This window comes from Lytechinus variegatus, chromosome 9 (genome assembly GCF_018143015.1).
Source record: "Lytechinus variegatus isolate NC3 chromosome 9, Lvar_3.0, whole genome shotgun sequence".
NCBI classification, from domain to species: Eukaryota; Metazoa; Echinodermata; class Echinoidea; order Temnopleuroida; family Toxopneustidae; genus Lytechinus; species Lytechinus variegatus.
The window spans coordinates 29,585,671-29,611,859 of record NC_054748.1 but is presented as its reverse complement, the minus strand read 5'-3'; the positions used below and the strand labels follow the sequence as shown (position 1 = coordinate 29,611,859).

Below are 26,189 nucleotides of genomic sequence, written 5' to 3'. Positions count from 1 at the left end.
GATCAGAGGGCCTGAAAATCACCTAGAATACAATATTTTGGACACAAAAATGCTAAAACTATAGCCTGAAAATAAATTGCCATAGCCTGAATTCAGGCTTTTGCCCACTCATTCAAAGAACAAGGTTATGATATAACCTTGTTCTCAGTTATATCTCCATGTGTGGCAAAATCAGGGTGGCAATGTTTGGCTTATTTTCTCTTTTTCTTTGGGGCAAATGCCTGATTTTTTTACACTGATAGTTTCCAATACACCTATTATTCATACAACTTGACTCTTATTTAAATTTGATTCTTTAAATAATTTTTTCTTAATTAAAAACAGAGATCAAAAAATGAAAATTTTCTTGCCATATTACTTCCCACCAATAGAGGGCGTACAAAATTCAAGTTTTTGAGCGCTCTGGTGAATACAAAAATTATTCCCAAGTTACTAATGAAAAATAAATTGCAACTGTAAGGAAATTAGTAATTTTGGTCACAAAAGTGATATTTTAATGATTTTTTAAAGTGTGTGCTCTGTACAACACTGGCATACCATAGTCCTACCTGTAGATTCCCCACAGGCAGGGTGGTAGCAGTGAACAAGTGCTTTTGCCTGAAAAATGGAATCCCTGATGAAGAAAGAGCCAAGTGAGGAAACACAATGTAAATGTAATTTTTTTTTTTTTTGGGGGGGGATTCCATAATTTTAACACTAGTTAGATCATGGACTTAATGGCCTGTATTCTGAAGTAGGGTTTAACTTAAACTCAGGTTTAAAGTTGTGGTTTAAGTATGGAAAGCCAATTGTTACATAAATCACTAACTGCAGAGATATCATATTTCAACTCATTTGGCTCTCAAATCGTTCATATTTGTCTAGGGTGTATAAATAGATGATTGTCTTCACCGTTGATGAATCAGGAAAGAGCACAGCAAACATAAGAAACGTACAAGTTAATAAAAATTTTGACTCTTTTGGCTTCCCATAATTTTAGCACAGAGTTAGACCATGGTCTAAGTTAAACCTGACTTCAGAATATGGGCCAATGAAACCAGACTTCAGAAATGCAGGCTTCTATCTGATAAGTAGACCAAGTTGAAACTAATAACAATAGTAATACACCATAAACATTAATAAAATAGCTCTCTTTATCATTTAAACATGAAGAAAGAGCCAAGTATAGAAAGGAAAGCTCTAAAAACCTAAATAATGATTAATCATTAATTTATCACAACTCCCTCAACTTTGCGAGTTCCAGGGGACTTGCCTGTCAAAAACTGAAAGAAATTGAATTCCTGCCCACCCTAATTTTCATACCCTTTGTTTGAGTGGGCAGTGCTCACTCAAACATGAATAGTTTTCCAACTTTTTGGTGTCATTTGAAAGTTGACTTTATTGGCCTTCCATAGATATAGGTATTTTCCCCAAAGTGACATATATTTTGTTTGGCAGCCATTTCAAAAGTGTATAGTTTTTTTTTTAGATAGAAAGGGAACATAATGTAAATGTAATTTTGATCTTTTTGGCTTCCCATAATTTTAACACAAGAGTTAGACCATGGAGCCTATATCTAAGAATAGGACCAACTGATGGTAGTAGACCAAAATATCACACACCATAAAAGAAAAAATACACCAATTGAACTAAGTCACATATCAAACAAAATTTATTTTTGAATACAATATGCCATTCCATCAAAGTCCAAACTTCAAGACTTTTAAACAAACAAGAGCAAAATATTTATCATACAATGGCTCCACAAATAATCACATATATCCAAAGACATACATCAAATAATAATATAAAAAGGACCTCTTCGGATGAATACATATATGGTTTGTTGAAACATTCCATTCCAACTTTATAAAGAATACATCAATTAAAAAAAACACATAGATGCATATAATTTCTTTTATAATTTGGATGCATAGAGTAAAAGATTGTACGTTTATACTGGATAATAAAGAGAATTGTGAATGGGTCTACATTTTTAGAGGTGGTGTAAATGGACCAAAAATGGGAAAAAAAAACATCACAAATTTTATATATTGAAATTAAGATCATGGTTAATACCAACCGGTAGACATGAAAAGGGGGGAGATAAAACTTGGTCTTTATGAGAGTATGGATATATTCCTTCCATACATGCAGAGCAGCCAACCTGAACAAGAACATTTCAGTATCTTCAAGGCTGAAAATGAGTACTTTGGTGAGGAAATCAGTATTTTCACAGGAATACCATAGGACAACACATAAACTGAAACTTAAGAAATCAGTATTTTGCATGAATTCATCAGTATTCTTCTCTATTTTCAGTACTAAATACGGAAAATCAGTACTACTTGGCAGCTCTGTAAATGCTTCAATGGGAGATTCTGTTCAAGAGAAACCATAGTGTGGTCTTTCTACACAAGTGGCTGCTCAAGCAGATTCCGAATGTATTATTACGATGTTTCATGAAATTTTTTGGGGGTAACATGGGTTTTGTGTAGGTAGGTAGGAAGCAGAAAGAGAGGGAGAGAGAGAGAAGGGATTGTGTCTGCTGATGGATACCACTTTGTTTCCATGGTAACAAACCACACACAACCTTGCAATTTACAAATCAGGTTACATTCTGTCAGCACTGCTCATTAGCGAGTCATAACGATTATGGGATCGGCCACCATCACACCCCCCCCCCTCATCGCTTGAAACACAGGATGAAATGAGAGTGATACGAATTGATTCAATTGGAGAATAGTTTTCGCTCGCACGGTGGTAGAAAAGTACCATGACCTTTGCCTATCGAGGAGGAAAAAAATATGGAGTAGTGTAATTGGGTTTACCGTGTTAACTTATGAAGTTTTCCTGTTGATCTGTGAGAGGGCATGTTCCCACTACCATAAACTTGATAAACCATGCACAGCCCCTCTGTATGAAATGAATGATCAAATCCCTGCTTTATGGAAAATGGTATGGTTAACCCAATTAATACATAATTTCATAATTTCCATAGACTTGGCACAGAGGCCATCCAGTTCCAATAGGTAACGGTTAACATTGCTATGAAACTTCATCAAGATTATTTTTGCACTTACGATATTGACATTGAATGAATACATTTCATCATGAGAAATACAAGTATTATGGAAATACACATCAAATTTGCATAAGCCCGACAAATTTTCCCCAGGAAGTTCTATGACTATAAATTTGTTAGTAACAAAAACATTTCTAAAATCAATTCCAATGTTTTAATTAAATTGTTAGCCACCTTGAGCATGATTACTTGGAATTTATATAAACAGGACAGGAGAAATGGGGAGAAATGCATAGGTAGAAATCATAATTACATGCCATTCAGAAGGAAGGCGAGTCAAATAAGATAAAAAGATACATAAAACATGTTTTGAAGTTTCTTTGAAATAACTGATGAGAGGAACAGATTTGAATTGTGTGTTTAAAGATGGCTTTAAAATGGCTTTATCAATATTAACGTAATAATGATGGCAATGGGAAAATGGTGGCTTCTTTTTTGTCAACAATGTGTCAGGATTTATTTCCGATCATCAGTATATTCTTAGGGCTCAAAAAGCATCCCCGCAGATCATGTGTGATAACATGTTTATCATACATTAGGCTAGGGGTGCAGTGAAGGGAAAATGCAAATTGAAAACCTATCAGCACTCTGAAGGCTCAACACCCTTCTGAAGACTCCAACAGCATGCAAGCTCAGATCATGACAGATAGCATGTTTACCACAGACCAGATTAGGGGTGCCGTGAAGGGAAAATGCAAAATGAAAACCATCTTCACAAATTTTAAAGTTTCATGCCAGTACATGTAGTCATGGTTTGGGAAGCCAAATCCGCACACAAATCAAAATAATTTGAGAAAAGGATTTGGAGACATTTGAGAATTATTCAAACTTATCCATACATGTACATTTACATCTTCAAAATGAACCAAACTTGGCCTTCTTATCAAGGGGGGGGGAGTGGTATAACAAACAAGCTCTTGAACAGAATATATCATCGCAATAAAACAAGAAAAAATATTGACATTCAAAAATAAATTTGAAGTAATAGTATTATCCACTTACAAGTGACATTCATATTTTTAAACAATTTTTCAAAGTAACAAATCAATATCATTTTTATGACAAAATAGCCTCGGCCTATTCACTGGAAATAAAATACTCTATCTGAGCTCAATATATACAAGCAGTAACTAATGCGGGTATCAGAAGACAACAAAAGGAAAACCAACTTCAAAATCTTTTCATAAAAAAAATAGACCAGTGACAATATAAAACATTTCTCCTGAAATTGAACCTTCATAGCATTCCAAAAACCTCACCAACATTGTCCCGTCTCATATTAAAAAGTTTTTATTTGATTTTTTTTATCTTCAAAATATCGAGTATGACTCATAATTTCAATAAATGTTGATATATATAATGCATAACTAACTGTTCATAAGCGCGCACTCACAAACTGCCTACCGGTAATGAATGTGCATAGGAAGTGAAATCACCGGCTAGATTGCAGAATGTAAAAGGGTTCGTTAAGAACAATGGTGCTTAGAGATGCATGGTCATAGAAACCGATTACACTTCGTTGTTCCGAAACACGTAAATTGCCTATATACCTCGATGTCCGTTAATCCGAAAACGTAAAAGGGTTCGCTAATCCGAATATTTGTGGCGTAATTCCGAAGGTTCGATATTCCGAGAACGAAATAAGGTTCAATATTCCGAAGGTTCGTTGGTCTGATAACGAAATAAGGTTCCTTGTTTCGAAGGTTCGTTAATCCGAAAACTAAATAAGGTTTGTTGTTCCGAAGGTTCGTTAGTCCGAAAACGAAATAAGATTCGTTAATATCATTTGGTTTTCGGAATTACAAACCTCATTTCGTTTTCGGATTAACGAACCTCATTTCGTTTTCGGACTAACGAACCTTCGGAATTACGAATGTATGCGATAGAAACCAAACTCAAGTGTCTATGGAATGCTGAGAAATCTAAATTTCAAACGAAATATTCATTATTATACACTTATTAATGCTCTCACAAAAATAATGAAAGTTGGGTTTTCTTTTTTTTTACCCACCCTGTAGAATCTTCATTCCTGCGATTGCTATATATAAAATATATATCTATATAACTTGTAGCGAAATTGTACACCTTGTCTCTATGTTCAAATATGCATTTTATTTTTTACAAGCAAAACTAATATGTATTCCATCAATACCCGTTAAAATAAAATACAAAATCTATACATAAGAAATAAAATAGACTGCAAACGAAATATACAGATCACTTTGCTTTGAATATTTACAAGTAGTAAACAAAAGTAAAAAACATATGTGTTTATGAATATGGAAAGGATTAAGAAATGGCATGATTGGGGGTTGGGTGGGAATGTTTCACAAATTTTTAAGTCTGACTTAAAAAATCTTACTTCAAGTCCATTGGCATATGGTAACCAATGCATTAACACATTGGTCAGCTAAAAATCAGGGAACCATCTTACAAAGAGTTATGATTGATCCAATCAATCATAACTCTATGGAAATCCATCAGTGTCATAATTTTTTTCTACAGTAAATTTGCAAAATGTCCCTTGTAAACAAAGGAGATCACCCCAAATTGTCAAGAAATCAATGAATTTATGGATATACATTCAAATCTAGATTTTTCTTTGAACAAACATGCATTTCATATGTTGACTTTACTGGCCTTCCATAGTTGCAATTGATCGGATCAATCACAACTCTTTGAAAAACCGGCCCCAGGAGAGACATTCATCAATGAGACAATATGCATCTCACTGGCGCTAAAACATGTCTTTGTGAAACACACCCGTTGTGCAGATTACAAGGTTATGGTGGGAGGAGAATTAGTCAAAGTAGAATACATATCGATTATAAATGTTAATACTGTTCATTTTTCAAGGCAGTGTAACTTGGCTTAGTACACACAGCTAAGTCCAAAATTGTTGCCAATTTGGTCAAAAACACAAGCACTGATATTGATAGAGATTAAACAATCTCTAGAGTTTCATGTAAAGTAGTAAAAAGAAAAAAATCTTACAATAGATCTAAACAATAAGGGCAAAATTAGAATGATAATTCTCCAGGTCTAATACTTTTTCATGAATATCAAATTTTTTTTCTAGAGGAAACAATTTGTTACTTTTCCTTTTGCTTTTGTATCCATACAGGAGTAGCCTTTTCTAATGACTTTGTTTGAAATATTTTTTTAATTAAATCATTAACTAAATATAAAGCCTTCAATTTTTTTTTCTGTACCAAACATCTGTGGCTTTAAAAACCTTGAAATGCCTATTAGGTTTACAAAAATATATATATCACATCTTTGAACTGAACTTTTACAGCAGTAAACAAAGAAGTAGGATATGGGCTTCAGGAATAAATCAAAGTGAATCTTATTAAAATTATAAAATTCATAAATATTTCAGAATTCTTAATTAAAATGCACACAATGCAATGTGCTTAAGCATTGACATTGCATTTAACTCTCAATATTAAATTGACCTCAATATAAAAACTAATGTAGAACAAGCTACCCATACTCTTTATTAATTTACATATAAAATAATTAACTCTGTAACTTTAAATGAACTGTTCATTTTCACTTGATAAAACAATAAAACAACACAATTTATGTCTTCCTCTTTAGATTTAAACATGATAAAAATTTACAAAACATTTTAATTAGATGTAAAATAGAAACAAATGTTTTTCTCACTGTTTATCAAAATATAAGATCACTCTATTTAGCTTTAAAAACGACTTAAATATATACACTTTTGATTTTACAATGGAAAAATATAAATCTTAGCTAGCAATCTCCTAAAAATCCCAAAGAATGGAATCCACCGAAGTACATCTTGCACACATATTTAAAAATGAATAAAATAGTTCAGAGCTATAAGATCTCAGAAAATAACTACATGTTCACAAATCTGAATTCTTATTAAATATCAACAGCAATACAACAAACAAACAAACACATTTTGTTGTGTTTCATGGTGTCTCCGATACTGCAAATTCCTCCGTCAATATTCCTTCCACACAAATGAAGGAAAAAAAAAATTAATGTACTTCAATTGCCTTTACAATACAGACATTTGCATTTCACAATCTTTGTAATGAAAAATACAGGCTACATATATGCATTTAAGCAAGAATAAAAGTGCGATAATTTTTAAGCTTCAGCCAACCTATTGATAATTTGGGGCGAGCTAGCTTTCATCCACTCCTGTGGACTTTCTCAAGCCAACTACTCGAGAGCTTTCTGTTAGAATAAGTCTTACAAATGCATGTAACCACATTTGGACTTAAAAATGGCAAGAATCAAGTTGTTTCTTTAACTTTAGAAGATATACAAAAAAAGAAACAATTTTGTAATTTTGTTAGAAATAATTGAATAAAAGCTCATATCTTAGTTTAACCCAAACACAACCAGGCATGCAGTAAAGATAACCCACATGTATTGCAAATCAACTTTTTTTTACCTCCTAAGTATGAAAACAATTAGTATTATTCACATTTAATTAGATATAGGGGATATCATTTCTCAAGGACATCAAACTTTCCTCTTTCTAATGTATATGTTTATCACATACATGTAATGTATTCATGAGAAGATCACAGCACTAAATGTGCATGTAAATGCTATCAAATCTCTTCAACTTCTCTACAAAATATCTGGACTTCTTTTTCTCTCTTTAAAAAATAAAGTCAATTATATGATTACATGATTATTCAAAATCTTAATCAGTACTGATGAAAAAGAAAAAAAATAACTTTAGTGCAAATTTTGAGTGAGGTAATCTAAATGAGTTTACTCAGTTCCTAGCTATTTCCATGAATTTGAAATCATTCATGCTAAATAAATCTTTGATAATCTGCCAAATATTCATAAAAATTCTGTTTTGTGCTATTTTATTTAAAACCTCAAAAGGAAATGATATAGAGAAGGTTAATACACCTTAGTCACGCCAATAATCATATTTTTCAAGGCTCAGAGTGAGCGCATGTCATTTCTATTATACAGTCACTGCACCATCAACACTGCACGCAATGCAAAGAAGTGTTACCAATCTTTCCAACAACTCTGGCAAATAACATAGTAATGTAAATGCAAGTCAATGTACAATAGTGAATCCAGCTCATACGAATGCAGTCAACACACTTTTATCAACTGCTCATATGCAACGTAACAACTCTCAAGGTTACATTATTTAAAACACTAAAAATTGTGTATAGCTAATTCAATGAGTTTTAAAAAGGTGGGAAAATTTGCAAGAGCTTTGTAATTTTCAAATCTTTTCCCTAGAAATAACTACAATAGCTTCCTTGGCTGGGTGCTAATTTTGTGCTCATTACGGTAGATGTGATTTATGTTTCTCCACTTGAGAATAATTGCAATCAATACTATCACAGCATTGTAATCAATCTAAAATTAAAAATCGATTTTATGGTTACTAGCAACTTTCCATCAACATGCTAAAGCCAATCCTATTTGGGTTTCGTTACAAAAAACCTTCCCATCGATTAGTTTTATAATCAATTGAATAGATCGAAAATGTCCAATCAATTACATGAATCAACTGAACAAAACAAACAACACAATTGCTAATTTGCTCTACGTTAAAACAATTACACTGTGCACCATTGGCAGTGATAACACATTAGCTCACTTTTCATCAAGTAAATTAATGCTGAAGTAAGCACATTTTGAACATGAGAATAGGTCAAAGCACTCGCAGGCAGTGATGTGCTGATCAAATGTACATGAACAATTGTCCAATGTTTATTTACAATGATTATAATAGTATCAAATAGAAAATGATAACTAAAAAGTGCTGAATAAGTAAAAAAATTGCATATGACTTGGAAAGCGGTTGTTCCATGCATATTGAATACGGATGCATATTAAGAGATGATTACAAGGTCTAAGTGTTTAAGCATAGAGGTGCTGTGGTGACGAGTACAAATATGTATCGAAGGTTAAGGGTTCAAGTCCGGGAATGTCAATAACATCCTTTGCTGGCAAGGCCTTAATCTACATTTGCCATACTCAACCAAGGTGAAGTAAATGGATATCACCTAAAGTAACACTATATCCTAGTTAAGCTGGGAAAGAGCTGCATAAAGATCACTACTCAAGGTTCTTGCTTACGATTTGCTCTTTGAGTTCCTTGACGTACATGTAGGTCCATCGGCAGGAGTCAAAGGGATATCTTGGAGATCTGTCTGCAGTCTTAATCCAGCTGCTCCAGGATGATAAATAAGATGAGCCTTCAGGAATCATAGGAGAGACTGCTCTATGACCCTAGTTTAGCTTGGAAAGAGCCAGGAACCCTTTTCAAGGTTCAAGGTTTGAATTTCCCATCCTTGGGTCATCTGCAGGAGTTCAATCCAGCTGCTCCAGGATAATGAGGCATCTTCACGAAGACTGCCCAACTATCCCATTTTAATTTGGAAAAACCTACATGTACATCGGGTATCAACCGATCAAGGTTCAAGCTTTGGGTTCCCAATCCAAGGGTTGTCTACAGGTGCTGATGGGTATGTTTTGGACTCTTGGAGACCTGTTTGCAGCCCGAATCCAGCTGCTCCAGGAGAACTGAGAAGTAGATCATCACCTATCAGGCATCAGAATGTGAGCGAATCTAAACATTAGTCATTCACAATGTTCAAGGCACATTGAAAGAGAGTCAAGATAGAGAGCTGAGTTGCCCTTGTTAAATCTCCAATAAGATAAAGAGGAAAGTCTCCTCGAATACTGCACAAAAAAGTTTAAATAAAAGCTGTCTTTCACAGTTCTGATGTCGTCCATACAAAATGCAGCTTAATCTATAAATATGTACACACACATACTGACGACTTGCTATTCACAATTATTGTCTGTGAATTTCTGTAGTTTATTCTCCGTTATTTTAAAGTCCCGAAAAGACGAGAATGCGCCGCTGCCGCACGAGTCGAGGTTCACATTTTTCGGTCTCTCACATGGCCTTGGGTCGTAGTAGCACGGTGCAGTGGCACCATATGGTGCGGCGGCACCGTACGGTACCGCACATGGTACCTGGCAGGAGGACATTGCTCCAAACGGTACAGGAGGGGGCAGCATTTTGTCAAGCTCCTCGTTATTCACTTTGTTGGGCAGGCTACCACTGGAGCTATGCGAATGCTCCTGGATAGAGAAAGCAGAAAAAAAATTCAAATGAATATGATCTCCTTTTTCATTTCATTTATCAATTTCCACTTCAAGATTAAACATTAATTCATACATTATAATAAACTAAGTTACAATAAATACCTATGATGGAAATGTTGGACAAAGTTCATGAATACACTTGGGCAAAGAGGCCTCTAATTACCAAGTGGGCACCATGCTCGCACACAAGTCAAATAAGAAATTCCGCCAAAATGCATGAAAGAAGAAAAAAATGAATGTCAATAATTTATTGTTCTAAATACACATGAAATACTCCGAAAATTTGCTTTGCCCAATTGATCGTGGGCCCGGCAGCCGCTGTGCAGCGCCAGATCGACGAGGCTCTATCCCTTTCATCGTTGAACGCCCATCTTTTAACGTCTTTTGGTCTGACGCGGCCGGGGTTTGAACCCCCCGACCTCCTGGTTGTGAGATGGACGCTCTACCAACTGAGCCAACACACCGGTAGCATGCTTTGGCGACTCTGGAAAGAATGGTTGCCCCAAAGCATGCAAGATCTGTCACAATCAATATTCATGATTATTTAGAAAGTCAATTATCCAACTATGGCATAATAATGATATTTGCCCTTACTGCACAATTACTTTTTCCCCCTAAAAAGTAGCCCTTCCAATGAAAGAAACAGCCCCCAAAATGTCACTGGTATATATTTTTTTTTCAGGAAAAGATTTTTAACTTGGTTTTCCTTTTGTTTTCTTCTGATACCCGCAGTAGTAGTTACTGCTTGTATATATTGAGCTCAGATAGAGTACATGTCTTTTATTTCCAGTGAATAGGCTGAGGCTATTTTGACAAAAAATTAATATAAAATAATATCCTACCCTGCTCACTGGTGTAGAGTATGATATCCACGCCCTCGTAATCCGTGGTTCAATCATAACCTCATTGGTCATGTGATTGTAACGAGGATTGTAGAAATTGCTGCGACTGTCGAGACGACATCGCCGCCTTCTTCTCCTGAAAGTCAAGTGATAGGTAAAATGGAGGAGCGAATAAGAATTGAAGACTGGAAATAGTGATATAGTATGAAATGATAATGCGTGATATTTATCATAATCATAATCATCACTGTCATCGTAATCATTAACATCATCATCATCCTCTTCTTCATCACCATCATCATTACTGCAACCATCACCATCATCATCATCATCATCACCATCATCATCATCATCATCACCATCATCATCATCATCATCATCATCACCATCATCATCATCATCATCACCATCATCATCATCATCATCATCATCATCATCCTCATCACCATCATCACCATCATCACCATCATCATTATCATCATCATCACCGTCATCGTCATCATCACCATCATCATCCTCATCACCATCATCATTATCCTCATCACCATCATCACCAACATCACCATCATCACCATCATCACCATCATCACCATCATCATCATCATCATCATCATCACCATCGTCATCATCATCATCATCATCATCCTCATCACCATCATCATCATCATCATCATTATCACCATCATCACCATCATCATCATCATCATCATCATTCTCACCACCATCATCATCACCACCATCATCCTTACCTGCTTCTCCTCCACAATATGACCAGCATGAGTAACACAGCAACGATGAGAAAAGCTAAAACACCCACTACGATGTAGGTATACAAAATACGATAACCATTCTTATTCGAAGCCTGGACCCCGTTGTCACAAAGTCCCAGCGCCTCTTCTTCTTCAGAACATCTGTTATTGGAGGAAGAAGGCAGAAATTGAAATAAGTATCAACATACAATAAAATACCAGAATAGGAAAATAACACCGTCATATACACTTGTATTACACCTTACCAGCCAATCAGATACCAGGATTTTCAGTAGCTTATAACAATCACCAATGAAAATCATGATTCATGGGTTTTTTAAGATGATTATATTTTGAAACATGCATAGACCAGTAGCGCAGACTTTGATTACAAATCAAATAATCGAACACAAACTATACAATGGTATAATAACATTAAAAAATGACAATCTAATTATTGATAAAAAATATTATTATGGCACATTCATTTTTTTTCTTTTGCTTTTATTTCAGCATTGGAATAATACAATACATGCACAAAATACCTTAAAATATACAATATACATAAATAATCTGCAATTTGACCAAATATAGTCATGAATTATAAGGTACGCAAAACAATGGTGTCAAGTATAATATTTTTTCTTTTAAAATATATGTAATTAATGAACTCAGGAGACCGCAATTGTGACCTTGAAATTAAGCTCAAAAATGCTATAAAAAAAGGGAAGATCACATAAACAGATGAAAATTTATGAATTCATATCTTACCCATGAGGAGCACCAAGAAGATTGGTCTTCGTAGGTTTAACAGTAGTGAGGATCTTCCACGGGTCACCATTACCAGGATCAAGGGTGATCTCTACCGGTCCTTTGGGGGGCTTGTCAGTACCCCCTGGCCTGGGTGGCTGGGTGATGACGGGGCCAGGTTGATGCTTGGTGGTAGTACTACTGGGCGATGGTTTGGGAGTCTCGTTGACATCAATGGCTCCAGGTGCTATGCAGAGGTAAAATTAAATCCCAATGTTAATTAGCAAGCCAAAACATATTTATAAGTATGAGATTACTGCATTCCTTTCAGAATATGAAATTATTGTGCACAATTTCTGAAGATGTTTTGTTCATATAGACCACTTTTTGGTTTGGACAAGATTGAGAAAAAATGCAAATTAGGACTGGCAGAGTGGAGATGTAATAAATGAAGTCTTTAAAACTGTAAACTGTGATAGGTTTCCAACAGAAACTTGTTTACTTTGCAGATCATTATTATCTACATCATCATCATCATCATCATCACCGTAGTCATCATACATCCCCACCATCATCATCATCCTGAACAATGTTTCTACTCAATGCACCATCGCCATCATCATCGCCATCATCATCATCATCATCACCATCATCATCATCATCACCATCATCACCATCATCACCATCACCATCATCATCATCACCATCATCATCATCACCATCATCATCATCACCACCACCACCACCATCATCATCATCACCACCACCATCATCATCATCACCATCATCATCATAACCATCATCATTATCATCATCACCACCATATCACCAACATCATCATCATCATCACAATCATCATCATTATGATCCTAAATAATGTTCCTACTTACTCAGTGAACATGTCCTTCCATCTGGTTCATCAGGGCAAGCACACACATAGCCCTGGGGTCTGGCTAGACAAAGATGACTACAGCCACCGTTATCCACCCCACATGGGTTTGTACCTGTATGGTAGTATATAAGTAATACACATCAGAGAATAATCTATTGTTATGTGATGATAAGACATATCTCACATATTCAATATTATATCTATACATAATCAATATTTAATCAATACTTCTACAGGAAGTATACCAGCTCCAACTTTCATTAGAAAGTATTACTCATTCTTCTTCCAGCTAAACTTCTGACGCACACACATTTTATGGGTTTCTTATTCACTACATTTCATGTTCTCCCTAAAAGGTCAACTCCCCCAATTCAGAGTAAAGTTATGACGTACAGATTGTTTTGGTCAAGCGTCCAAGGTTGACCAACACCTGTTTGATCGTAAAGAGTCTAGACCAGACCAATATAAAAGGGGTTCACTTCTGAACCCAAATCAGATTGTTAGAGATTGTTAGAGACTACTTCATCAGAGAATGCAGAAGATTACAGATTACTTTATAGAATGTTCCAGCATACTGATAGATTAGAGATTGGAGTTTAGAGAGTATAGTCACCATCAGACTTACTCATGTTCCTGTATTATTTGTTATCATCATCATCATCATCATCAACTTATTTATAATCTCCAATAACTGTGTATAAGAACCCCAACACAACACTATACCTAGAATCATACTTATTAGATAGTATTACCTTACAATAAAAAAAATCAATACAAAACAAAACGTAATGAAAAAAAGGAAATACATAATAGATTTAAAAGGCGATAAAACACATAAACTTACGTACAGATTTTTTTAAAAGTACATTTGATCAGAATACAACAGAGTCTGTAAACCAAAATCAGTATTTAAGGGGTTTCATCAAGTTAATCAGAGCAAGCCTTGATTTTTATGCTTGAATTCACATAATTAATTTGTTCCGAGATTTTTCTGAGAAATTAAAATTATAAGTTTTGTAAGGTATGTATAAGAGGAAATATTTGTGACGATTACTGTGTCAGCGTGGTTTAGCAGCCAACATCTCAATCTTGTTTGGCATCAAGTAGCCCGGTCTTTTTAAGACAACAAATAAATATATAAGAATTGTATGTTTACCAGTCTGCCTGAGAGGAGAGACCATTTGGATGTGCATTAGGGAATCAAGATTGTTCTGGAATGTGACCACATCTCTGCCTGTAGTCTTCTCCACAGTCTCAATTGTATTGGTCTGCCAGTCGGTCCAGAAAAGACGTGATCCAAACTGAAAGAGGAAAGTTCTTACGGTTATTTCCTTTCTAAGACTTTGCAGAGATTTCTATAGAATATTGTTCAAACTAGAAACAGTAAAAACAAAAATGAAACTGAAAGAGAAAAATTCATATGATTATTTTCTTTCTGAAAGCTTAGATAGATTTTGCTAGAAAACTTATGCTCATATTGAAGAAACTCAGCGATATCATGTATTGATATCAAAATCCAGGGAAATTATGTTGGGACATGCACTTCCGGTAGCAGTTATTGCAGCAGTTGATCAACAGTACCATTTACAGCCGCCTAGCTCAACTGGTTATGAAAGTGCCAATTTAATTGATTCTCTAGTTGTACTAAATTTTTTAATTGTTTGAACAATCAAGGATTGATGTTTACAGTTGGCAGTTCAACAACTAAGAGGATTTCTACGCAGGTGTGACCCTTCACAGGGTACTTGGAAAAAGTTTTTGCTAACTATACTTGATATCGCCGAGTATTGGCTAAATCTGTCATCAATGTTGCTTCCTCACCATGGTCAAACCAAAGGAGTGGGTAGTCACATTGCTGGTCAAAACGACTCTAAACTTCCCGCTGAAATCCGCTGTCTCGATCTTATCCAGATAGGCGTCCACCCAGTAGAGCCTGCGCATGGCGTAGTCGATGGTGAGACCGTTAGGCCAGCCAAGATCCGTGTTTATCAGGGTGCGTCGTCCGGTGCCATCGAAGTGCGCCCTCTCTATCTTCGGATGGTTTCCCCAGTCACTCCAAAACATATACCTAATGCAAAACAATCAAAAAGATGAAAGTTCATATACATCTTACATACAGTCTCCACAGGAGTTGTTTGTAAAAATGAACTACCAGGGTAAGGTTGAAATAACAAATTCCAAAAGTGTCTTTCCTAAAATCTAAGGGACTGCATATCCCATAACAAGGCAACAACGCAACATGCATCTGACATTCATTCATCCAAAAACATTTATGAAGTTAGTAATAGCGATTGCAGCAAAAGCTGGAGAAAAACTGAGGTAATATTGTGTGACCTTGAATAGGCAACTGGATAATCGGCACCTAACTCTTTGCATGCTGAATTAATTTTGGGGGATAATGACAATTGTTTCCATGTTATTTTCTTTAATTCAAGATTTCCATACTGCACCAGTGTTACTTCTGATTGTTTAGATATTATCCAAGAGCTATTGTAATTTATAAGCTTCTCTAATATGTATGTGAGAAAACTAATTATTACAATTGTTAAATTGAATTGCACGAGTGCACAAAGGGTTAATACAAGCCTTGATAACTCACCCACTAGAAGGAAAGAGAGCTATAGCCCTTGGTTCATGCAGACCTGACGACACCACTACCTTACGCGAGCTCCCATCCAGTCTGGCCACTGCAATGTGATTATAACCTGCATCGGTCCAGAACATGTTCCTACCAATCCAATCCACAGCGATACCATCGGTGGTCTCCAGGCCTTCGGAAACAATCACCTCCATGTTCCGACCGTCGTAATCGGCTCGGCTGGAATTGGAAAGGTAGTGAAATTGGAAATATGTTATCAGGGATTGGATTTCAAATGAATTACGGGTGTATTTTATTAATGATTATATTTCCCAAATACAGAAGAATAAAGTCAATATGAGGGCATGGAATGGCTTTAGATTATGACGAGTGGGCTTGTCAGGATAACGTCCTAATACAGGGCAGGAGAGGTGGTCTTGCACGATTTCCTAAGAACTTTTCTTTCCTCTCTTTCCTTTACTTTTTTTCAAACTGATATAGATTCAACAAAGAAATTATTCTGTTTTGGAATAAAAGGAAAGCAAATTAACGAGGCAACAACAACAACATTGGGTTCCATGAACATAGAAGCAAGGCCTTTCTATCCAGCATGGCTGTCCTCAGTCCATTAATGCTATCAAGGACTGAGTCTTTTTTCAGAACACCAATATAAGTGGTCTGACATCTCTCTCTTCTTGCTGTGCCTTGTCTAGGCTCCCAGAGGATGACGAGATTTGTAAATAGTTCTGCATAAAGACCAACCTGTCTATTAGGGCCACTCAAGTGAAACAGAAAAGGTGGCTCGTGGGGACAGGTGCCCTCATTAATAGCTTCTATAATATACTTTCTTTCAAATGGGAGACAATCTTGATGACCTCTACAGAGTGGTTGTGACAACAAGTTTAAGTGTAGTACTTTGAATATTTGTAATATAATTAATATGCACTCTTATTCAGAATAAATAATGAGAATTATAATTTGCTTTAGTAAATGAATCATTGAGAGTATCAGAAAGCACTGACCAACAGAATCGGTAGACTAGCTTAGCCGGGGTACTATAGGCGTGTCTTGAGCACCCAACAAGGTGGAGATGTGTCCAATATGACTACCATATATAATGATTATTATTTTATACATGAATTCTTACCCAATAATATCTGAGAGGACGTCGGTGAAGTAGATCTTCCTGTCGATGCTATCAAAGTCCAAAGCTACAGCATTGCCAAGATTCTCAAACGGAAGGGAAACGTCGGTGTGGTCGGGTGTATCCATGGAGATACGTCGGATGCTGCGACTGTTGGCAAACAGGAGGAACGTGGAGGGGACTGTTCGGATGGAAGAGAGAATGAGAAAGGAATGGATGGTAATGTTATCAAGATAAATTAATGATATATTACAGGTATGCTCATATTGCATTGTCCCAATAAGATGATTGGGTTAACAGTGCAGCATATTAGCATTTATCTTTATGATCACCTTCATGGTCATTGGTATCAATCATACATATTATCATCATCATCATTGTGTATATTATCACCATTGTCATGGTAATCATCCAAAAGAAAATTAGTTACTATGCAGATCATTATTATCTACAACACCATCATCATCATCACCACCATTATCATCATTATCATCACCACCATCATCATCATCATCACCAGCATTATCATCATCATCATCATCATCATCACAATCATCATCATCATCATCATCATCATCATCATCACCATCATCACCATCATCACCATCGCCATCATCATCATCATCACCATCGCCATCATCATCATCACCACAATCATCATCGTCACCACTATAACACTACCTCCACCATCATCATCACCAACATTCTACTTCAACATCTACTTACCATCAGGACACGTCCTGTTGTCTTGGTTTATGATGATACCAGTTGGACAGGCACACGAGTAACCCTGAGGGTTCGGTAGACAGAGATGACTGCATCCACCGTTATCAGACCCACAAACGTTCTCCCCTGAACCAAGAACAAGCGATTGATAACATTGGTTAAAGATAAGTACCTGTCATTGCAGCTAACAATGATTTCATTAGGTTAATTGTATTCACATCATTGAAGATCTAGATCTGGGGCCCGTACGTCTTACAAAGAGTTGCGATTGATCCAATCAATCACAACTACGGAAAGCCAGCAAAGTCAACATATACAATGCATGTTTGCTCATTGATTTTTCGACTTGCGTTTAAACGCAACTCTTTCTGCAATGGACCCCAGCCACATGCACATGCTTTAATCCCGTGCTGTGCGCTCATGTTTTGTCTCATTGATTTTTCAATTCTTCTGTACATTGGATTAATTTGTCAGCATGAAATAACTTACCTTTGTCCTGCATATTGACAGCTTTGATGTCCATCAAACTATCGAAGTTTCCCAAGATGTCGATGGCCCCGCCCCCATCCTGCTTTTCGGCTCGATGAATAGCACCGGTATCCCAGTCTGTCCAGTAGATATAGTCGTCCAGGACGGTGAGACCGTACGGGTGACTGACGCCATCGTAGACGAGGAGCCTCCGTGAGCTGCCGTCCAGAGCGCAGGATTCCACACGCTGTAAGGTAAAGCAATATGGATTATCATCATCATTATCCTCATCATCATCATCATCACCATGATTATCCCCATCATCAACATCACCACCATCATCATCCTCATCATCCTCCTCCTCATCATCATCACTACCATGGTCATCATCAACATCCTCATAATCATCACCATCATCATCACTATCATCATCACCATAAGTAGCATTATCAACATCATCATCTTCATGATCATGATCGATCAACATCATCATCATTATCATCATCATCATCGACATTACAAAATCCTCACCTCAGTCCTGGCATCAACCCAGAATATCCTATCAATAGTCTGATCGACGCAGACTCCATTGGGCCATTCTAAGTTGGAAGTGACGATTGCTTGTCTTCTAGTGCCATCCATGGCGGACCGTTCAATGCGAGGTCGTGATCCCCAATCTGACCAGAACATTAATCTGACATGGACAACAGACAATAACTGGCTTTGATTAATCTATAATCATTAATTTTCTATTCATTTTCATAAATTGAAAAAATGAATTATAATATAACATCAATGATAATATTACAACAAAAAGTTGCCAGTTGCATATATAAACAGTGATTTTGTCATTTCCATTTCCATTGCATTGCCAATTTAGAGTGTGTATAGTTTAAGATTCTATACAGGAACGGCTTCTCATACTGCACTTGGAGTGGTTAACATAATTTTTTTCAGCACATGTTCTCTTACAAATTTTCAGAAAGAAGAGAAACTGCAAAGATCTTAATACTGCACTTGGAGTGGTTAACATAATTTTTTTCAGCACATGTTCTCTTACAAATTTTCAGAAAGAAGAGAGACTGCAAGTATCTTAATACTGCACTTGTAGTGGTTAACATAATTTTTTTAAGCACATGTTCCCTTACAAATTTTCAGAAAGAAGAGAGACTGCAAGTATCTTAATACTGCACTTGTAGTGGTTAACATAATTTTTTTAAGCACATGTTCTCTTACAAATTTTCAGAAAGAAGAGAGACTGCAAGTATCTTAATACTGCACTTGGAGTGGTTAACATAATTTTTTTCAGCACATGTTCTCTTACAAATTTTCAGAAAGAAGAGAGACTGCAAGTATCTTAATGAAAACACTGTACCTGTACGGTTTAAACATGATTACATGTACCAAGAATACCCTCAAAAGGGAAATACTGTCCCTGAAACAAAGGGAAACATCCTAAAAAGAGATAAACCCTAAAAGGAGAAATAGGGAGGGGGTGGAGGTGTGTAAATTGCAAGACAGCCAGTAATTGTTTCTTTTTGATCAGGGGAGCATTCCATGTCTAACTTTGTTCTTGATTTCACCAGCAGATGTCATACACTCCTGCAAATCCTTGCATCTGATTGCAAGAAGTCCCTCTCTCCTACATGTATCTATTTCATTCCCCTTTCCCCTCTCGCATCCCCCTCTGTGTATTTTTTTCTCTCTCTCTTTCATTACCCCTCTCTTTATCCCTCTTCCTTTCTTTTTCTGTACCTTCTCTTAGTATGCAGAGCAATCCCTCGTGGTTCTTCCAGATCCCTCCACACCAGGACTTTCCTGTTTGATCCGTTCACATCAGCTACCTCTATCCTCTTCCTGCCTGCGTCTGTCCAGTAAAGTTTCTGACCGCCGCTATCCACGGTGATACCTTCCACCGTGTCCAAGCAGGTGTCCAGGACCGTTTCAACGTCCGAGCCATTCAAGCTTGACCGCATGATTGTGTGGGTGATCTTATCTGCCCAGTACAGCTTGCCTGTGATCAAGACAATACGTGTTGCTTTGAGTTATAACAAAATTTCTTTACAAGTCAAATACAACACATTATAATAATATGTTATGTTCTGCAGGGCCCGCTGGAAGAACAGCTCGCAGATGAATTGGTTACCCTAGGTAAAAAAGAATTATCATTACTACATGTATTTATCATAACTGCTTGTATAACTAGACAGTATAAAGGAAATAGACTTACGTTGGACTGTGTCAACATCAACTGCTACTGCGTTTGTAATTTCGTCAATCGGTGAAACCACATCAACAGCATACTGAGTTTCAAGGGAGACTATTCGGACATCGGTCTTATGAGCAAATACCAAGAACTTATCAAGATCTGAAAGAAAAATGAAAATAATAATGTAACTTTATTGATTAATAGATTGAGGGCTTTAAGTGAAAATATCCTTTCTTGGAGTCTAAAGCAGGCCTGACATTTCATTGCTTCAAGAGCTGGCCATTTTTCTAAAGGATTATTTTAACACTTAACCACTTATAAGAATTTTTTAAAGGTAGAAAAAATATCCAAGGCTTGTGAGAGAGGCACTAGCTGAGGCTAGCGGTGTATATGTATGTGTGACAGACTGAAAGGATAGCACAGGGAATGAAATACCAACATTTCTATGAAAAGATAAAGAAAAAAGACAATGAAAGTTGAATGTGATAATTGCCTAGTGGCTGGTGGGGCATTATAATTTGAAAGGGCTCCTTGACATTTGCTCTGGCGACAATTGCTCCGATGGAAAATCCGCACATTAAGCCAAACCGAAAACATGACCTCCAAAACTAAATAAACCCTAATCCTTATCTTTACATTCTTCAGAACCAAAAGCTCTATAACAATCCTAACTCTAAAACTATATACCCTCTTAGATATTAAGACCGCGAGCAAATGTCGCAAGACATTTGGTCGTGTCACCAAGCCCCAGGGTGTCATTTTCACAGAGAATGATAAAAAAACCACAACCCAACATTGGTGGGTATCGGTCCATGGGGCCCCCAAGAAATTACCTCATGAATATATAAATAGCCCCATTTAAGTCAATGTATTATTATACTAAATGTTAGGAACTAGGCCAATAATACATTGATTTCAATGAGGCTAATTATGTATTCATGAGGTCATATCTAAGGCCCCCAAGGACTGATTCCCAACAAATTTTGGAAAAGGATTTTTTCATCATGCGCGACCAAAGTATGGTATCAAAAACACTGAAATGCAAAAGAAAAGGGTGTTGATATGGATACCTTGGTTACAGGTGAAGCCATCATCCCCAAGCATGATACCGGTAGGGCAGGCGCAGGTGAACCCTTCTGGTGATGAAGAGAGAAGACAAAGATGGCTGCACCCGCCGTTGTTGACGTCACATGGACCGGTTCCTAGGTGGAATAGATGATCGGGTAAAATATAGGATATTTATATTGCACACATATCCACCTCGTTAGGTGCTCCTATATTACCCAGCTAAGCTAGGCTTTCATAGCGCACACAGCTTCTTAAGGAATTAATTCCTACCGGTACCCATTTACCTTACCTGGGTTGAGTGCAGAACATTGTGAATCAGTTTCTTGCTGAAGGAAATTAAGCCATGGCTGGGATTCGAAGCCCACGACCCTCTGTTTCAAAGTCCGAAGACTAATCCACTGGGCCACAACGCTCCAAAAGAAGCATGTTTTTAGGTACCTTGTCAAAAGTCTCTCAAACGTTTTTTAGATAAAGTGCCATAAAACCATTCCAAGAAAGGAACGTGCAAAGATGAAGAGGGATGGAGGAGGACAAAGAAACATGCAATGCCAGTGTGGATGCGTACAAATGAAGGATTATTCATTTGTACATATCCACATTGACATTACAGGGCAAACCTCTCTCATGGCACATATTAACCATTCAAAATACATTAATCATTCAAATATATTAATCTTTCAAATACATTCAAAATATATTTGAACTCCAAATAGCAATAGCTTCATTATAATTCATTACATTGTGATGAAATATTCAACACTTTCCTCTTTAGTTTGTCGCTATTTATTCAGATATCATTTTCAGACTGTTTTAATGATCAAAATTATATCTTACTTGTTGGTCGATTGTGATGAAATACTTTGATATCCATCAAGTCCTCCAGTCCGGCTCTGACAGTTTCCCTATTCAGACCAGTCATCTTATTGGCTCTTTCAACACTCTTTGTCTCCCAATCCGTCCAGTAGATTTGGTCATTGTGAATGGCCAAGCCAAATGGGTGAGGGACATTCAGACTGATAAGAATCTTAAGGAGAAAACAAGAAAATTGATTGCAAAAGAGAGATTATTATTACAATACCCACTTTACAAGAGTATTTCATTTAGAAAATTTACAAATACATAAATCAAGATATTTAGCCAGAGAATATTAGAATAACATAAAGTAAACTCATGCCTTTAATACGAACTTATTTCCTTTTGGCTAGCCCTGGCCATCAGGCGATGCGTCTTTCAACTTTCTTGTATTTGTAGTTTATAGTATTCCTATTGCTAGAAATAAAGTAAATAAATAGAATTCAAATAATAATGAAATTTCTCCCCTTTACAAAGGAGTAAGATCCTCATTTACTGCTTGAAATTAAAATTTGATTTTTTCTTTCTTACACTTTATATATATTCAATGTAGGGGAGACCGGGGTCAGTTGGAACATGGGGTAAGTTGAAACATTGTAATTTTCTTTAGCGCCTGTAAAGTAAATTTATGCAATACTGCCCTCAATTTATTGCTATTAATAATACAATAATTGTAGTATCAATAACCATAAACTGAGGGCAGAATTGCATAAATTTACTCTACAGGCGTTAAAGAAAATTACAATGTTTCAACTTACCCCATGTTCCAACTAACCCCGGTTTCCCCTACTGTGCATATACTGTTTATAACTATATTTTATCCTTTTCTTCTTTTCTGTTCTTCTTTCTCATTATTTTATTTATTCAAATATTGTCTTATAGCTTTTCATAGCTTTTTAGATACATGTACTTAAATCAAAACAAACCTTTTCTTCTAATTTTTAAACAGACTATTTTATTTCCTCACCTCTCTATAGCTTCCATCTAGACTGGTAAACTCGATTCTCTTGGTCCCAGCATCAGCCCAGTACAACCTCTGTTCATCCCGGTCCAGGACCAACCCATTAGGCCAGAACAGCCCGTAGGAGACCAGGACCCGCCGTTCAGACCCGTCCATACTGGAGCGCTCAATCTTGGGGTCGGATCCCCAATCCGTCCAATACATCAAGCTGTAAAAAAAAGTAATAAAAAAATGAAAAAAAGATCAAGTCAAATTTGTTATTATCAGACATGCCAAATTCAAAGACCAGCTATGCGTGAGATTTTCTGTGAATATGAGTGAGATCGCAGACATTGTGTACAATGTATATGGGGATAGGCTGTGATAGTTGCGTGAGACAGAGATTTGAGGGGATGAACAAGAGTCCAAAATGCTCGAGTCTCACGCATAATGCGTGAGACTTGGTAGCTCTGTATCATGCCAAGCCTCCATTAAATCTGCCAAACCAAGTGAATATATTATGATAAAGATAAATACCAGGGGGCCGTTTCATAAAGCTGTTCGTTAAGAGCCACTGTAAGTACGACTCGCGATCCTTTCTTACGCGCAAAACAATCGCTAATGAATATACCATTCACCATAAGAAAGGATGACCAGTCGTTTTCTAAGTCGCTCTAAACTTACGAACAGCTTTATGAAACACCCACTGGTTGTTGTAATGATCGCAAAATTAGTTCAAAGAGAATCAAATAAAATTACCACCCAAGTGTTTGTATGTATATATAAATGAAAAATATGTGCCAAATGGATCTGGAACAAAATGCGTTGTTGCTGAGAAATGAACAAAATAAACACAGAATTTCATAAAATGTGTGGTATTTTTCCAAGCAATATTAATACACTATCCCACATATGCTATTCTGTGTTAGTGATCATCAGAATTATCGGTTTTAAGATTTCATGATTTTACAAAGATAAACTTTCATTAATGTACCAGATCTAGATATATGATAGTATAGTGACAATTAGCCTTGATTTAAAAGACTTTCTCATGAAACGTTCATTTGATGTAACTTCTGTCTTTAACCTATAAGTTTCTTACTCTTATTGTTTGGTCTAATTTCAACACCATAAACGTCATTGTTATCAATGCTTAATTGAACAAAAATTACCAGTGATAATAGCCATCAAGACCATTAAGATTGTGTAGTGTAGAACTTTAACCTGCGCTCAAGACCACTTGACCACAAGCAATTCATAACAAAATTGAGTGTTCTATAAGTCTTTCCACCTTCATCCTATAGAAATGCTATAACTTTGCATCACTTTAATTTTTTTTCAACATATCCTAGCTAGGCTTTGACCACTTTGAGAATCGGTGGGTTATATTTTGCAAAATATTACGTAAATAACCCCCAGATCAGAAATTTTGAAACACAAATAAACAATCCTCTGTCAACAGCAAAATAAGCACATATTGTTTGTAATAGAAAAATATAGCACTTTTAGTGGTTTTTCTAAATGCAAATGACAATAATGAAAATGTAATGTGCCTTACCTTGAGATTGGGTCCACGATGATATCCCTTGGCCTGTCCAGGTCCTCCCAGATCAAGACCGATCTCATAGAACCATCGACGTTAGCCACCTCAATGCGGTTATTAGTGGCTTCAGTCCAGTAGATTTTACTGGTGATCCAATCTATGGCCAAGCCAGCAGGACTGTCCATGTTGTTGGATAGGATCACCTGTATTGAGAAAGGATCAAGGCTTACCAGTCTAGTAAAATAAAACCTTAAATTATCACTTTAGAATGTCTGTAAGCCTTCGTTAGGGAGGATAAGTGTTAGGACAAGGGGAGGATAAGTGTTATGACATGCATGTCTTGATTTATCTATTATATTATCTATCAATTCTCGTTGAGGCTGTATTCAATTCAACCCATTGTTCACAACATAACGGTTTCGTGCAATAGAACGAACATGTGGCTAGAACACATAATAAACTCATGCACATTTTGAATAAAAGGCAATATGGAATATTATCCAATCCAACTTAAGACAGCCGTTGGTAATCATTCAACAATATCAAACTTACATGGAAATATATATATATAAATCTACCATGCGCAAGATACCACTTATGCATTCATACAAGATATTGATTAATATATCACTTATCAGGCTCTAACTTTCATACTGAAGGGATGCCGCACCTAGATATTTTGGCCAGGGTATGCTGCCATACATATGGCAAGACAATAAAGCTATTTTATCATTGAGTCATATCAAGAATTCTAAGCTAATGTTACCATGCTTCAAAATCTTGATATCAAGAAATTTGTTTTTCAATTCAAATTCTTAAGATCAAGAAATATGAATAAATGATTAAAAAGCTTGCTACATGTATGTTTGCATATGCTGGCAAAAGAATTTAGGTGCGGTAGCTCCTTTTAACAAAAGATATTCCTTATCAGTCACAAAATCATCCCAAATATATAATGAAATTTAAGCTGTGTCATCACTCGTGCAAGAAAACAGGCACAACAAATGTGGATAGGAAATGAAAAAGTATAAAAAAAAGAAATATAAAAAATAACATAAAGCAAATAAACGGGAAAAAACACTGTGCATGTATGCAAACTCTGACATTATGCCAAAGAATTCCACATATCCTGGGAATCAAACTGCAAGCACATCACATGCCAAGGTGCATACACTGATAGACTTACCATATATGGGCATATACTTGAAATGCAAT

At 36.2% G+C, this 26,189-nt stretch overlaps 1 protein-coding gene across 1 annotated transcript in view; it reads right to left on the bottom strand.

Moving 5' to 3' along the window:
• Positions 1-4,940: 4,940 nt before the first annotated feature.
• LOC121421684 (low-density lipoprotein receptor-related protein 4-like) overlaps positions 4,941-26,189 on the bottom strand; it is a 36,813-nt gene continuing 15,564 nt past the window's right edge. Inside the window, exons 16-33 of the mRNA XM_041616461.1 lie at positions 24,990-25,177; positions 23,459-23,660; positions 22,474-22,663; positions 21,642-21,773; positions 20,593-20,730; positions 20,118-20,376; positions 18,894-19,056; positions 18,384-18,609; positions 17,895-18,020; positions 17,172-17,349; positions 16,046-16,264; positions 15,268-15,514; positions 14,603-14,747; positions 13,445-13,558; positions 12,576-12,801; positions 11,805-11,966; positions 11,056-11,191; positions 4,941-10,189 (exon numbers count right to left, since the gene is read on the bottom strand). Of these exons, the coding sequence (XP_041472395.1) occupies positions 9,887-10,189; positions 11,056-11,191; positions 11,805-11,966; positions 12,576-12,801; positions 13,445-13,558; positions 14,603-14,747; positions 15,268-15,514; positions 16,046-16,264; positions 17,172-17,349; positions 17,895-18,020; positions 18,384-18,609; positions 18,894-19,056; positions 20,118-20,376; positions 20,593-20,730; positions 21,642-21,773; positions 22,474-22,663; positions 23,459-23,660; positions 24,990-25,177 (3,354 nt within the window). The 3' untranslated portion in view covers positions 4,941-9,886. The remainder of the gene's footprint in view (positions 10,190-11,055; positions 11,192-11,804; positions 11,967-12,575; positions 12,802-13,444; positions 13,559-14,602; positions 14,748-15,267; positions 15,515-16,045; positions 16,265-17,171; positions 17,350-17,894; positions 18,021-18,383; positions 18,610-18,893; positions 19,057-20,117; positions 20,377-20,592; positions 20,731-21,641; positions 21,774-22,473; positions 22,664-23,458; positions 23,661-24,989; positions 25,178-26,189) is intronic.